Source organism: Mustela erminea, chromosome 4 (genome assembly GCF_009829155.1).
Source record: "Mustela erminea isolate mMusErm1 chromosome 4, mMusErm1.Pri, whole genome shotgun sequence".
NCBI lineage: Eukaryota > Metazoa > Chordata > Mammalia > Carnivora > Mustelidae > Mustela > Mustela erminea.
This window is the reverse complement of record NC_045617.1, coordinates 7,126,244-7,141,536: the sequence shown is the minus strand read 5'-3', so window position 1 is coordinate 7,141,536 and position 15,293 is coordinate 7,126,244. Positions and strand designations below refer to the sequence as shown.

Here is a 15,293-nt window from a genome sequence, read left to right as displayed (position 1 = left end):
TAAAACATGCTTTTCCCTCAGGCTAGACCTCCTTTCCTCTTCTTGCCAAGATACTGCAAAACCTCCACCTTCCGTCACCCCTGGCCTGTGACGTCGCTTCAGTAGAACATGGACCCTTTCACAGGATGGACTGTCTCTTCCTCTGTGTTCCCTGTGTACCTCTGTCCTAGCTTTTATCTCCTGCTCCACGATGGTTTGGGTCCCACATCTTCCCCACGAGGCTGGACTCCTCTGAGGGCAGCCGTTGGGTCCCCTTCATTCCTCCTGGGGACGCGTAGGACCCCTAGAATGAATGCCAACGCGCGTGTATGGAAGAACACTTGGCAGAGCGCGACAGGTGCCCGAGTGGTCACCTGGGACCAAGACAGTGATCGCATGCCCAGGCGTGATCCTAGCAGATGTTTGCTGGACGTTAGCCGTGGGTGTTAAAAAATCTTGTCACGTACTCTCTTTGCTGCAGAATACAGTAGAAACAAATGCATTTGGGGACCTCAGCTCTCCTAATTACTAGCTGTATTTATGACCTTAGACCAGTCACCTGACCTCTCTGAGCTTCGGTTAATTGAGCCACAAAATGGGGGATCGCCTGCTCACAGGGATTATGGGCTTAACCCGTGTAATGGATACAGAAGATTTAGCGTGATGCCTAATACATCATCAACACCAGAGACTGCAGTGATTGCAATGATTAGGAATGAAAATAACTTCCTCCTATGACTGCATTTCTCTTTTCCTTTCTCCGTAGTGCCAGGGAATGTCACTTACTATAGTCCCCAGGGGGACATCTGGCCTCAGCTCAGGACCCAGGCCATGCCAGGTAGCACTGCTCTTAGGGGTCCCAGATTGAACCACAGCCCCTCTACCTCCTGTGTTATCCTGGGCCAGGAGCCTCTCCGCCCTGCACGTGGTCGGGGCTCCAAACTTGGAAAAATTGCCGGGGGCAGGGGGAGCTACTGAGCAGAGGATCTCTGTTGCTTGATCCTTCTCCTCTTATGGATCCAGTCTTGGACTCCGTGGTCATCTCCTGGGTTGACAAGGAGGTTATCGTCCTTACAAACAGAAATTAGGAGGACAAGATGCTCTTTGCCCGTTCCCCAAAGCACTCGACAAACATCACTGCGGAGGTTGTGAAACCTGCGGGTCAGGCCGTCAGAGGGTGACTGCAGGCGAAGCCAGCCGTGTTTTCGCTCGTGCGAGCTGGGGGTGGGGAGACCAGCACATTTCGGGTGACGGTGAGGAGAGGAAGAGCTCTCCTGAGAGAAATGTGGGCGCCCCTCCCTCCGCCCCCGCTCTATTCAGGGATCTGGGCTTTGCCTTCGGGTCCGATTGCTAACCTCCAAGGCAGCGCTGCGACACTCGTCACCGGTCTTCAGAAGCCCTTCCCTCTGACCGTTCACCAAAGCCACTGACGGATCACTCTGAAGGACAGAGCCCCCGCTGGAGGCTTTTCCGCTTATGTGGCCCTATACAGCCAGTTACCTGTAAGCTCCGGGAGCCACCCACCCCCTGCGACCTGCTAAGGCCGCACCAGAAGACCTTTGATGATGACATCCAGATTTCTGGCCGTGGCTCCCAGCAGAGCTATCAGCAGCTCCTACCCGGACCCTCCTGTCAGTGGGAGCCCAGATTGCATGAGCGGGAGCAGGACGAGGGGCTTTGGGATTATCTAACCAAGACGCTCGCTGATGTCCCGGAGGAGAAACTATTGTAGCAAGTGAAGGAGTCAAACCTCTCCACGAAGAAAGACTGACAAATCAGTTTGGATTAAATGAGAAAGGCAGCCTTGCCATTAATCAGGCTGGGAAGAGAGACATGCCGGCTGAGCTCTGGCCAGCTGCCAAGGACAGGACACAATGTTTCTTCCAAGGTCCTGTTGGAAAAGGTCACAGCGACCCTTTTTCTGATGGATCAGTCTCCTACCAATGACACTTGCTGGCTGGGTCAAGAATCCTCTTTGACTTAGGAGGACGGAGCTGCCTCCCTGTCTCCAGGATCTTCAACTCCACCCACGTCCCGGGAATTCTGTGCCTTGGGACACATAGTTCCTTGGGCATCTCGTACCTTCCAACCTGCCTGCATGCACGTCCCTTTGCTGAGGCTGTTCTGGCAAGTTACTGAGCTCAGATCCTTCCAGAGAGGCTCACAGACCGACTTCTGCCCAGCTCACCATACTGCTGAGCCCCACTTCTCGAGTCACAGCTCCAACGTGGCTCAGATATCCCAGAGTCCACTGCTAATGCCTATTATTATTACAGCAGGAAAACCAATGTCTGTTTCAAGGTAGGACACACAGTGGTGGTACAGGCTGTAAGGACAAGCTCGCTTCTCTCTTCCTGCTTGAATACTGGCAACTATTATTAAAGTGGCCGATAACCAAGTCAGGGGGAGAGCCAGGGGTGTTGAAGACGGAGGAAACATCTTCCCAAGTGCAAAAACAAAACATCTAGACCCAGTATCAGAAAAACCTTGGCATCCTGGGCCATTCCACCCCATCCTGTTTATTCAAATACAGTTCATGTTTTGAAGTTACCTATCCAAGGAGTTACCTGCCCTAATGGGAAGAAAGAAGAGGCAGGCTGTAAGCAGGAAGGCAGATGTTTTCTTTTGCGTCTTGGCACGCCACATGTCCGCTGGCCCCTCGCCACCAGGCAGTCTTGCCCCTGGAGCTGTGCATCGGACACACACTGAAAACCATGAGTGTCGCAGCCCGGAGGATTCAACAGGGCAGCTCAGCCACACAGCGCGTCAGCAGCAACAGGGAACTTGGCAGCAAGGCACCGGGGTTGGGGTGGGGACGGCGGGGGGTCTTTGTGTTAGCAGCAGCCCTTTCCTGGCTGGATCTCTAAGGTCATCGGCAGTCCTCCCTGACCTCCACCCCGGCCCCTTTTAAAAACTCTGCCGTTAATAGGTTCTTTTCATCTTTCTGGTTTGTTTTTTAACCTGCAGTGTCAGAGGGGAAGAAAAACAAGCCAGCCAGTCCTGGCCATCTCTTACTAAAAGGCACATCCTGTGCAAAGGAAACGTAATTCAATTCTGCTCCTTGCTGGGCTTCCCGATGTCCCTTTCTTCCGGCTCCTCCCCTTGCCAGGCTGGCTCCGCCCTGCCCGTCCTCACCCAGCTGTCCTGCTGTCTTTGCCTTTCCTGCCTCCAAATCTATGCGGCAGTAAACTAAAGCAACCATCCCCAACCCAGCCATCCAGATTAAATACGCTTTCCAAGTGGGATGCCTGATGTTAGTCCCGGTGTCCAGAATGAAATGCTCGGTGCTGTGTGTCTTGCTGGTAATAAAGGAGCTGTCTTGGCTGCATTTTGTCTCTACGTGTCACTCACATCAGCGTGGCCTTTCCCAGGCCGGCTTCACCACAGCAGGGCTGCTGACTCCTTCGGATTTAGCTGGTACAACACCAAGCTCTTAACAAACATCGGAAGAGAACGGGATGAGGATAGAGCCCTATTAGTAATGATGGCTGCTGCTGGTTTTCTAAGCTTTGGAGTGATTCATACACCAGAACACACAATTCAACCCCACGAACAGTTTCCATCTCAAGTGAGAGAGAGGAGGAGGGAGAAGCCATAGAAGGAACCTGGCCATCTCTTCGTCCAGGCTGCCGAGGAGCCCGCGACCCACAGCCTGTGACCATCACCGGCCAGCAGCCTGTCTGTTACATGTCCTCTGTCGTCGTCGCGAAGCACTCAGGTCTAAAGAAATCGACCAACCACAGACGGCACGTGAAAGGGGAAAGAGGAGCAGCTTTGCTGTGCAGCACGTGTTAGGGCAACAGGTAAAGAGAAGCTGGGAATAGGATGAGCCCCGACTTTGCACGGGACTCACTACAGTGAGGTGCCCACAAGCCGAGCCCAGGCGGCATCAGCTGCCCTTCCACCACCTGCTCACTTCCCGGGAGCCGGGACTGCTCCTTCCCTTTTCTGGTCCCACGGCTATAGAACGGCTCCGTGGCTGCTCAGATGGCCCGTGGGAGCTCTGCTCTGGGGCCGTGGGCACAGACCACCGCGGGTGTACCTGAGGGAGCTGCCCGCGGGTGGACGTGCTGCCGGCCCTTCCCATGAGGCTGCCCATGTGGGCACGTGCTGCCAGTCTTGGATGCTTAGTTCCCAAGTTTCATTTGGAATTATTTTAAAATAACTTGATCAGTTTGTGATGGATAAAAATCCGTTTTGCTTTCTGACTCTGTTGCCCATCTGAATTTCCACCAGAAGCAGCCTCAGAAGAACTTGACATGATCCTGCTCGTAACCTTGGTGTGTCCTCACTCTCCACTACAAGCAAAATTCTTGGGAACTCTGATCCCGAATTCTACCTCTCCCTCTTACTCCTGGACTCCAAATGAGAAACCCAGTTCTGAACCACCTGGTTGAAACTTGGCTGGGGTTAGGACAGAGCTAACAGACTTGATTTCAAATTGCAAACTGACAGAATTTGGAATCTCATAGGTGTGTACAAATCACATAATTACGGTTTTCAGTGAAAAGCGCAATCAGCTTTGCTTTGTTAAATGTTGTTTAAGCAGATACCTATTTGCTAGAGTATAAAAAGCCACTCGAAATTGAAAGGTATGGGACACCTGGGGGGCTCAGTGGGTTAAGCCTCTGCCTTTAGCTCAGGTCATGATCCCAGGGTCCTGGGATCGAGTCCCACCTGGGGCTCCTTGCTCAGCAGGGAGCCTGCTTCTGCCTCTGCCCCTGCCGCCCACCCCTGCTTGTGCTCTCTCTGTCTCTCTGTCTCTGGCAAATAAATAAATGAAATATTTTTTAAACATAGGAAGGTAAATGTAAGACAATCAGCACCTTCCCTTGACTATGCAAACTCTTCTTTCTTCACACAGCTACAATTTAGGCCCAGGCCAGCTCCTACAGCCTCTGCCCTGCTCTGACAATTGTCTCTTTTCCAGATGCCTAAGTATGGCAGACCCATGTGAGAGTACGGTGTATGACAAAGAAACTTGCATTACGTACTCTTGCCTTGAATGGCTGTGCACCCGACATGCATAGACACATGTGAGAAAGATTCCTGTTTCAGTTATAACTTGCCTCGATGATCTTAGGAATATTTTCAAGACATATTTGTGTAAAACACACTAACATAGAGGGTCAGCACTGATACCACATCAGAAAGAGCATCAGACGTATGTGCGAGTTCTGGGTTGGTGAGAGAAATCATGAGTAAGGATGTTTCTATCATTTTCTTTTCTCACAAGTTAGTATCTCGAAGTTTAAAAAATAATTGATTGGATCAGTAGCAATCCATTTGGATAATCGTTTGCAGCTTGTATTGTTGTGATTCAAATTCAAATTTGATTGTTTCATTTAAAGGGCTTCAGAAAGATACCAATAATTTCGGACTCTTGGCATAATGTCACAGAGCTGAGATTTTTAAATTGCTTGATTTGAAAGATCTCCTATTTTTTATTACACTCATACCTACATCTGTAATTGGTAATGACCTACTGCATTCTCTACTGTTGAGACTAGGGGAAAGTTAAGGCCAATCCACCACAAAATCCATCTCTGGACATTCCCAATATTCTGATTTATTCCTTTTCATTTCAGTTTTAAAATTCAGTCCAGGAGAATGAGTCATGTTTAAAGTAGTTTAGCGTAATCACACACACACACACACACACACACACACACACACACATCCATGTATATAAAAATGGACACATCTAACTCGGGCTGGTGGATTGTGTCAGTGTCGGTTTTCTTGTTGGGACGTCATCCTGGCGGGATGCAAGGGGTTCCCTCCCACTGGGGACAGCTGGCCCGACGGTAGACGGCAGCAATCTGTGCTATGTCTTACAATCCCACATCCATCTACAGTTCTCTCAAAATAAAGAGGTAAAGAAAAGATGCAAGAAAGAGAACGCTATGTTATATTGTCATTTCGTTTTAAAGGATACGAGTATGTATCATGGGTCTAGACAGACACTCAGAGACCCGCCTGCGTTCGTGTCCACACGTAAGAGCCACACATACGTAGCCATCCCCTTACACACACGGATGCTGTTTCCGAGAGAGTAACCAAGGAGCTGTTCACGCTGATTGCTTCGGAGGGGGAAGACTACCAACCCAGAGACAGAACGCCCGTGTACCTGCCACGGGAGATCACCCCTCCGGGCCTGAACCGAATGGTGGGCTACGGACATGACACGCTGAGAAAATAATTTGGCTCAGAGTGAGGACGACACAGTCATCTCAAACCCGAAACAAATGAGAAAAGAACGAGAAACGGCTGAGGACACAGGGCAAGCCCGGGGGGGGGGGGGCCCTCGAAGCCCCACGTCTGACCCCGCACCAGGGAGGGCACAAACAGAGAACGCGCGGAAGCTCTTACGGCTGGAGACGCAGTAGGACAGTCTGCAGTTGATCTTCCTGAAGAGCTGCTTGTTGACGGGCCAGAGGAGGAGAGTGAAGAGCTGGATGGTGTTGACTATGAGCCCCGAGGCGATGAACACGTAACAGAAGACGAGGTGGCACAGGAACTGAGACTTCAGCACCCCGATGAGGTCCATGGCGCGTGGTTGCTTTTATCCCGACAAATAAATACTCGCAGCGGAATCCTTCCAGAGGGGAAAAAGGCCCAGCACTCGGGACAGCGTCTAGAACACAAACCAATGATACATGTTACAAAAAACTGTCTGTGCTTTTAGAGTCAGGGAAAAAAAAAAGTAACTCTTAAAAAGATGCTCTGAAGCTTCAACATCTTGTACGTGAGCTGGTTTATTTGTATTCAGGATTTACATGGAGCTCACTCAGGTCAGGCCCAGTGTCAGCCCGTAAAAATGAATAGTTCCTTTAATCGTCCAAGGCCCTGTGAGGTAGTTGCTGCTATTAGAGGGGGGAACCGAGACCCTAGAGGTCAAGCCACTTGGCCAGGGTTCCACAGCTTCTCCGGAGCCCTCCGGCTCCACCACTGGGCCGGCCCCTGTCCCTGGGGCTCACAGCAGCGGCTGTGTTTCTGGGCCTTCCCTCCTGCTGCCATGGCTGCTTGAACACCCTCCGCCACCCGCTTCCACTTCCCATCCTCCAGATCCCGCGCCCACCACGTCTCTTCTCCTGGCAAGCCTGGCCTGCGTGAGATGGGGGTGGTCGCTGGCGTGGGCGCTCCCTCCCGAAGTCCCTGCACTAGCATGCCACAGGGTGTCCTCTCCGGGTGCTCGTCCAGTTGTTTGCCTTCCCGCACTGCACGTCACTTCTCCCGGGGACACAATTACCTTGAAAATCATCATTTTCTTCCCAACCATTGGAACAGTCATTGGCACATAGTTGGCGCTTAATTTGAAAAAATGTATCTATACAGGTGGAACACTTTAACGAAGGTGGGCAAGGAAGGGACTCTGAGATACGGGCAAACACAAATAACCAACGATGAAGGCAAGAGAACCACCCCCAACCACCCCACCCCCTGACACACACATGCACACACACACACATACACACACACTCTCACACAGGCGTGTGAACACACACACGTGTACATATTCTAAAATCAGAAAGAAACTCGAAACACGCATAGCAACCAGACTCAGTCTCCAACCCCAAAATGGCATAATGATATGACTTCATGGTGTGGCGAATCGAGCCTGGGGAAAAAGTGTAAAGGCAGGAGGTGCAGATACTCTGGTGGGAAAATAAATAAAGCTGAGTGGTCAGGCATCACAGCTTCATGCCCCTATAAGCAGAATCGCACTGCAAACTTGCCCAGAAACGAGCTCAAGCTTTAGGATGAACTCTGTACGATCATAGCTGGAAGACCCTGGACTTCCCTGCAGTCTTTATTAATAACACAAAAGAATCTATGTAATAGTTTCACATCTACTTTACCACTTTAAGCCTCCCATTAATCCCGTGAATGATGAGTATTATTATTATCCCATTTTTCAGAATAAGAATCTGAGATGACTCATGGGTTGGGTGATTTGCCTATAGTTGTCACAGACCATAACTAATCGTAGCTCTCAGTTTTACTCCTGAGTTCTTTCTTGTGCACCTGCTTGGGCTGCTTTGCTCCTGGGGTGTGAACCGGGGGTGGGGGGTGTCCTCTTGGGCTGTACAGAGCAGCCCAGAGATGACCCCAAACACAAAAATTAGCACAGCCTTCACTGAAGTTCAGAATCACAAGTGAGGCTCCAAGTGCAGAATGGGGCTTGTGTCTGGCCATCCAGACTGGTTTTGAAGATAGTCTTGGGCAGGAGAACAGACATAAGGTATGTTCTTCCAGAACATTTACACTTGCTTAGATAGTCTGGAAGGTACACAGTACTCATGCGTAGTTTCCATACATTTCTGATGGGGGGAAATGAAAACTAACCTTAGGCCTGCCTCCACTGAGACACCCCACTCTCCCAGAAGGCCTGCTCTCGGGCACAAAGCCAGGCCCCTGCAGAGACTGATGCACCACATCTCTGACCTTTCCCAGGTGGCACGTCCCACAGACATCTCCAGGTTGCCCAGCTCTTTCAGACACACCCTGTTCTAACACACCCTGCCTCTCGCGAATGAGTAGGCATTAAGCCGGCAGCCCACTCTCCATGCACTTGACTTCGAGGAGCCACAGAAAGAGGAGTGATGCACATTGCTTTACAGTTCGGCAGCAGCGATAGGATGATGTTGAATATTCATGTGCTTTATTCACTGTCCCTACATTAGCTACTAAAAGCTTCCATACAATCTGGCCAGAAGAAGGATGGTTCTTCACTAGGATTCTGGGCTCTAGGATTGGTGGAGTATTCGGCAAATCCTCTGTGTGCTGACTTAACACCAAGAAAAGGAAGTCAACTGGCATTGGAAAGGCAGGGGATAAAATGCAGTCTTCCTCGGTGTCCAGACAGGAGTAGGGTGTTAAAAAGGAAATGTAAGATTTTTTTTTCCTTGTAAAAGACAAGGGACCACCATGCCCCTGAGTAACACCCTCACTAGCATTGCATGGAGGGGGACTCTAATGCCATACCCGTGAAGGTTCAGGGGAATCACAGGCAGGTGGGTTTGGGTGGTTTGGTTCTGCCCGCACTTCCTCAAACCCCCTTCCTAGATTGGTGTGGTGGCGGCTAAGTGTGGGTTCAGCTGTCTGGGTTTGAAGTTCTGCCATCCCTCTTACTGGTCATGGATCTTCGGGTAAATTCACTCTTCTGAGTCTCTCTTTCTCTATCGATAAAGAGGGATCAAGGTTCCAGGGAGGTGGGACCCTGGTGGGCTCAGTCAGGTAACATCTGCCTTCAGCTTAGGTCATGATCTTAGGGTCCTGGGATTGAGTCCCACATCAGGCCCCTGGCTCAGTGGGGAGCCTGCTTCTCCCTCTGCCCCTCCCCCTGCTTATGCACACTCCCTCTCTCGCTGACAAATAAATAAAAACTTAAAAAAAAAAAAAGGATTCCATGGAAACTATTGCTTTTCTTTCTTTCTTTTTTTTTTTTTTTATCTTAAACTGATTCTCAATTGTATAGGCGAGAGCAAAATATAGGACTAGCCAAGGAATTGCCTAAACAAGGAAAGATCAGCAGTGCCATGAGGTTATTAAACAATTTTACTGACTTCGTCCTAGGACTGATTAGCAAAAGAGACACGAGGCTAAATTATTTAAGGAGGCGTCTGCTGGGTGAATATGTGTCGTAGTCTTGAGTTCATTCCAGATGGAAGTCTGGGGGAATCACTCTACTTGCATTGAATAAAAGAACCTTTTCTGGAATGTGGTCATCAGCCAATTTAGTGCCATATGGAGAAAAGATGGTATAAAGATTTTTCCAGGGGCGAACGCAGGTAGACTGAAAATATTTTAAAATAGTTCGCCTCTTTCCCTCTTGGATTGGTAACTACCGGGAATGTTAGGGGGAGAACCTTCCCGGCCAAGTCACTTCCGTCGTTGATGTGAAGCAAGGAAGTGACAGAGTTTTATTTTTCAGGCGATGAGACCAATGATCGACGGAGTTTACAAACCAACAAATAACCACGCAGCTGTTGCCCTGTCCTGTTTCTGTGAGCAGAGATATTTCTTATCATCAAGGGCAGCCGTGAGGAAGCCAAGTGCCCGTTATCTGTCGTGGCTTCTTACACAATGAAGAGTCCGACGCGGCCCGCCCGGCACTCGCCCGCCGGCCCTGAGCGCCGGCTCCAGGCACGGCAGGTGCAGACTTCAAGCCCAACACTACCGGCTTGTGCACGAGTGAAATCCGGCCGCAAGAGACCAACACAGGTCAGGTGTGAGGAGGGGACAGAGGGAAGAAATGACGTGATCAGGGCTTGAAGCACAAGTTGGTTGTGGGTGAGAACAGAAGCGGGGAGCACTTGCCAGATATTAAAGCTCAAGCCAATCACAGTCTGGGGCGTGAGGGGGACATTGAGGAGGAACTGCTGACACACGTCATTTTAAAGGAAAGCACAGAGAACAGGAAAAAAAAAAAATGCCAGGAAACCAATCTGTATACATTATTTGAATTTTTCCGAAGGTCAAGTCTGACCCATGAGCTTAATACACATCATCTGAAAATTACTGAACCAGCGTTTTAAATATAGATGAAAAGCTCCTGTTACCAGGGTTTGTAATGGGTTCAAGGAGAATAGGTCACTCCAAATTACCGTTACTTCCCAGCCACGGAGGGTTTAGCAGATTTGGAATTTAAATCATCATTTGACAAAGTCTCTGGCAGTCCTTCAGGGCACATGGTTACCCCTGAGTCTATGTTAAATTGGTTCCCAGCTGCTTGAAACATCTGTCATTAATGTTGGAGGAGGCTCCTTATTCAGTGGAAGGAGCCTCCTTGTGTACCACCAGGACCTAAAACCTAAAAAGGTCGTTCATACGAGGACGGGAGAGACCTAGGGGTTACACACGGGGGATGCCGAGTGACCGTGAACCAACTATGCGACAGACACATTAAACCAGCGAGTCCAGGCCTTTGAAGAATGTAATATACTGAGTGAAAACGGCTAACAGAGAAGCCTGATTCCGGTCTGTAAAATAATAATGTGTATATTTATATCATTCACATCTCCATCTATTTCTATAGTCATAGCCATCTATTAATAGTGGCTAGTTTCTGGCAGAAGAATTATGGTGGTTTCTTTTTTCTCCTCTACCGATTACTCTTTTCACTAATGAGAAGGAGATCTTCCCCTTCCCGGGGCAGAGAGGTGGATGGACCCCCTTCCCGGCCTGCCTTGCGGTTAGATGCGGTCAGATGATGGACACAGGTGGTGCACGAGGGGAGAAACCACAGGTGGCTGGTGGAGAACAAGCATATCATTCGCAGACTTGAGGAGAAAGAACAGGAGTGTTGGCGGCCCCCGGCAGGGGAGGGCAGAGGTGATAATCCAGTCCAAGAGCCAGTCCAAGAGAAATTCTGCAACGTGGAGGCCACCGGAGGCCACCCTGCATGCAGGCACAGGTGCTTGGGAAAGGCCACCCAGCACAACCATTAGAGACCAGGAAAGGCTCAGGGGACCTTTCGAGTCAGGCAGCTCCGGCTGGAAATCCAGAAATCACTCCCTTGTTGGTGAAATCAACTCGAGGTTGCTGTGACGATCAAGGCTCATCCAGAAATGTAAATACTGAGCAAAAAACCAAGACCTGTTTTTTACATTCCAAACGAACGTCAAACCCTTAGCAGAGCGCCTGAACACAGGGAGCACCCAAATAATGGGAGCATTTCTCCATGGTTGCAAGAAAATGAGGAGGCCGGGGGGGCCGCTACGATGTATTACTCTGGCATTTCTGGGAAAGCAGGGAGAGAGAAATCGACTTAGTTTTTCTCTCACTACATTTCCAGAGCCTGACATTTTCTTTCATTTACCTTCAAGTGTGTTAAAACATTTCCTCCCCCAGCTGTTTTAATTCTAACCTCTCCTTTTCCGCGAGTGACTCAGACACGGGAAACGATGCGTTCACAAAAGCTCCCGTAGTCTTTACCTTCTTAACTCTGGAGCAATCCTTGCAGGCATGAAGAAGTGGCCCTCAGAATGAGAGAAAGTGCAAGCCACAGAGTGCTCGGGGCTGTCTCTCGCTGGGAAGTGAGCGGATGCAGAGCCGCAGCCCTGCCCACAGCTGCCTAGCTCCGCTCCCAGGGACTCCCGAAGCGAGTTCTGTGTGGTCAAGCAGATGGTGCCATTGGCCGCTGACCTCCTCCAGTGGAAACATAAGCAAATAAAGAAAGCTCGGAATGTCCCCACGAGAGAATTCAAACTGCATCGTCCTCCAAATAGACACAGAGAACCTCCACCTAAAGCACTCAATCAGGCGACAAACAGGAGACCCTTAGTTAAGACTGACAGAGTCGGCCTTCGCCCCTATTCCGAAACTATGAAATAAACAGGACCTTCAGTTACACTCGGGAAGAGAGAAAGGGGATTAGCTCCTGCGCTCGCGTGTGTCTGAAGGGCTGGCTTGTTTGCTGCATGTACATACGGCACTGAACCAGGTCGGGGTTTTAGAAGAAGCAGGACTTTCTTCCAAAGAAATCAGTCCAAGTGAATTGCTAAAATAATAGCCACGACCAACTTAGCATCATCGCCGAAATCAAAACAACCCCTTATTTAGGCTCTTTTAACTCCAAACTCCAGAACAGGTCACGAAACAGAAAAGAGAGAAAAGATTTTGGAAATACTAAGACAACAAACCAAAACCTATTTTTTACATTCCAAAGGAAAATACTAAGACCCCATGCTGAAAGAGACAAGGTCACGCGGGGCTCCTAGCCTCAGTGTGAGAACCACCACGCGGGCTTTTTAGAGCGACCTTACACATCTTCACACCGCTTCATCTGATAACGCGGCTTCTGAGAAAACTCTCTTAAGAACAAAATTAACTTTTAGAAAAATTCTCTCTGCCCGAAGATCTTCAGCAAGCATGATTTATAAGCACCTAAAATTAGAAACTGCTTATATTTCCAACATGAGGAAACAATAAAGTGAATGATGGGAAACCCACACGGTTGAATAAGTATCACTATAATAGGTTTGTAGTAAAACGAGTGTATTTTCAATATGCTATTACGAGATAAAGGACCCCAAATTTATATATATACATATATATATATATATGTATATATATATATACAACTTTAAAGTTGTATATATATATATACAACTTTAAAATCAAGTATAGAAAAAGTACTGGAAGCAAAGAAAGCCTTAGGAAAACACTAACAGCAGTGGTTTTATGTATACGCCCCCTCCCCCACAACCCACACCCCCCCACACACACACACTCAGACAAGTCAGCCAACCTGGAGTCTGGGCTTGGCCTGACTCTTTCAACATCTTCCTCCTTAGGAAGAAATTGAGTAGGTGACCTCTGAGATCCTTTACAGATAGAACCATCTCTGGTTCTCATACAGAAAACCGATGCCCTTACCCACCCGAGTTTCCTGTTATTTCAATGGGGTCTCCTCATTCAGGGGATCTGGCTCCTTCCCTCTTCCTGAGCTCCTGCACAGAGGGGCTCTCAAAGGGGCTCGACTGACCAGATGAAAAGAAAAGGAAAACCACGGGGACGGCAGAGAGCAGCGTGGACTAAGCAAACATGGGGTCAGCTGGTGACTTCGACTCTGCACCAGTACTTTCGGTTGGCAAGGCAGAGAATGCCCAGGGCCGCCGGCGGCCCCGGAGGAGAGGGACACGGATGCAGTCCCAGGGAAAATGAGTGAGGCGTGTTCTGCTCTTGGAACGGTCAGATCCCACCTTCTCCGTGAGGCTGAACGAATTTCGTAGAGATCTCCAAGAGGGCAGCGACTAACTTGTGGAAGCCTGAGGCAGACACTTAGCACTTGGTCCTGACAAACAAGGATAAATTTAGTTTTTGGATTCCTGAGACTTAGATTGGCTCAAGTCCCAAAACAAGACAGGAGAGAAAGTGTTCTAGACCAAATGTAACTGTCTCTGGGACCATCTCTAACTGAAATAGCGCTCAGCTAAAGAAATCATCCTCATCACATGGTTTGGCAGAAGCCGATTACAATTAGCTTCTGTTAAAATTTGATGGCCCAGTCCTCTGTCCAACATCCCTGGCCCGTACAGGATGTCCATTAAACCAAACCAAGCTCCGAAGAAGTCGTCAATCACGCTCAGCGCTTTCCTTCCATCCTCTGAGTGATAACCCAAAGCCTCTGGCCCCGAAGTCTAATTTTAGGATGACAAAAATTTAAGTCTATAGGAAATCGAGGCGTCTAAGTTTATATTTCATAGTTGGTTCTGAGTAGCTTCTATGAGAAAAAGACATTCTGAAGAGGTTTTCTAACTAATTCAAGAAGACCAAGACTCAGAGGCAAACACCTAGGCAACTTTTTCTGTCTGGAGAACAGAGATGGAAGGAAATTAAATCAGATACTCTCTAAGGCCTTTTGTAGCTGTAACAAGTATGAGGTGAAAACGTCCAAAGGCAAACAGGAGATTTTCTGAGTAGTAACCGGTGCAACGGAACCCGCACACCAATGTTCTACACACATTATGTCATTCCCTGTGACAAAAGCCCACAGGGGAGTCACTGTTCCCCCATTTTACAGAAGAGGAAATGGGGTTAGTTAGACTACGGAGCATGTAAAGTTCAAAGAGTAAGTAAATGTCTGAGACTCAAGCTCAGGCTCTGACCGCTACGATGCTGCTTTGGACCCAGGAAGCCCGAGGTAGCGAGGCTTCCCATGAACTTGGGCCTTCAGAAAACCGTGTCATATTTCAATTCACGGTCCCATTCTGGACGTTGGGGTGACCCTGAGGTGCGAGCGACCTCCCAGCCGGTCGGTCCCCCCACAGCCTCAGTCACACCCTCTTTCCAGAGCCATGTCGGACCTTTCTAAACCCCAGTCCAGCTTTCCCGCAGTCACAGGGCCGCGGGGGGCTCTGACCTCACGGCGCGCGTGCCGTCTCAGGGAGCCCCCCGGCCGGCCACCTTCGTGACAGCCCAGAGTGTGCGAACTATTTTGCTGGGGACTCCGTGGAAAATGCCTTGTTACATGATGTTCAATTTCTGGAAGTTTCCCGAAAGTCCAGTACCAGGAAACCAAAAACGGAGGTGAAATGAAGGCAACTAATCTTCCCAACGGGGAAGCATCGACATTCCTGCTTTAAGTAAGAATATTCCAGTTAATAAGGAAAGCTTATTAATCCCGTATTAAATATGGAAGGGAGGCAGGATGGATCCGTTTGCATGGAAATTGGTGTCTCTCTTCCACGGCTGCCGCTGCAGGGTGGTGGCTGCTGGTCAGTGACACACCTATGGAGGGGACACGTGTGGAAATATGTGGAAGCTGAGGCTCTCCTGGGCACGTATCCCCTCAGGCCTCTCCGAGT

The 15,293-nt window shown here is 49.3% G+C and overlaps 1 protein-coding gene across 3 annotated transcripts in view; it reads right to left on the bottom strand.

Moving 5' to 3' along the window:
* AGPAT4 (1-acylglycerol-3-phosphate O-acyltransferase 4) overlaps positions 1-15,293 on the bottom strand; it is a 118,160-nt gene that overhangs the window by 77,060 nt on the left and 25,807 nt on the right. For all 3 annotated transcript variants that reach the window (XM_032338544.1, XM_032338543.1, XM_032338545.1), the window contains exon 2: positions 6,352-6,616. In XM_032338544.1, the coding sequence (XP_032194435.1) occupies positions 6,352-6,529 (178 nt within the window). In that variant the 5' untranslated portion in view covers positions 6,530-6,616. The remainder of the gene's footprint in view (positions 1-6,351; positions 6,617-15,293) is intronic.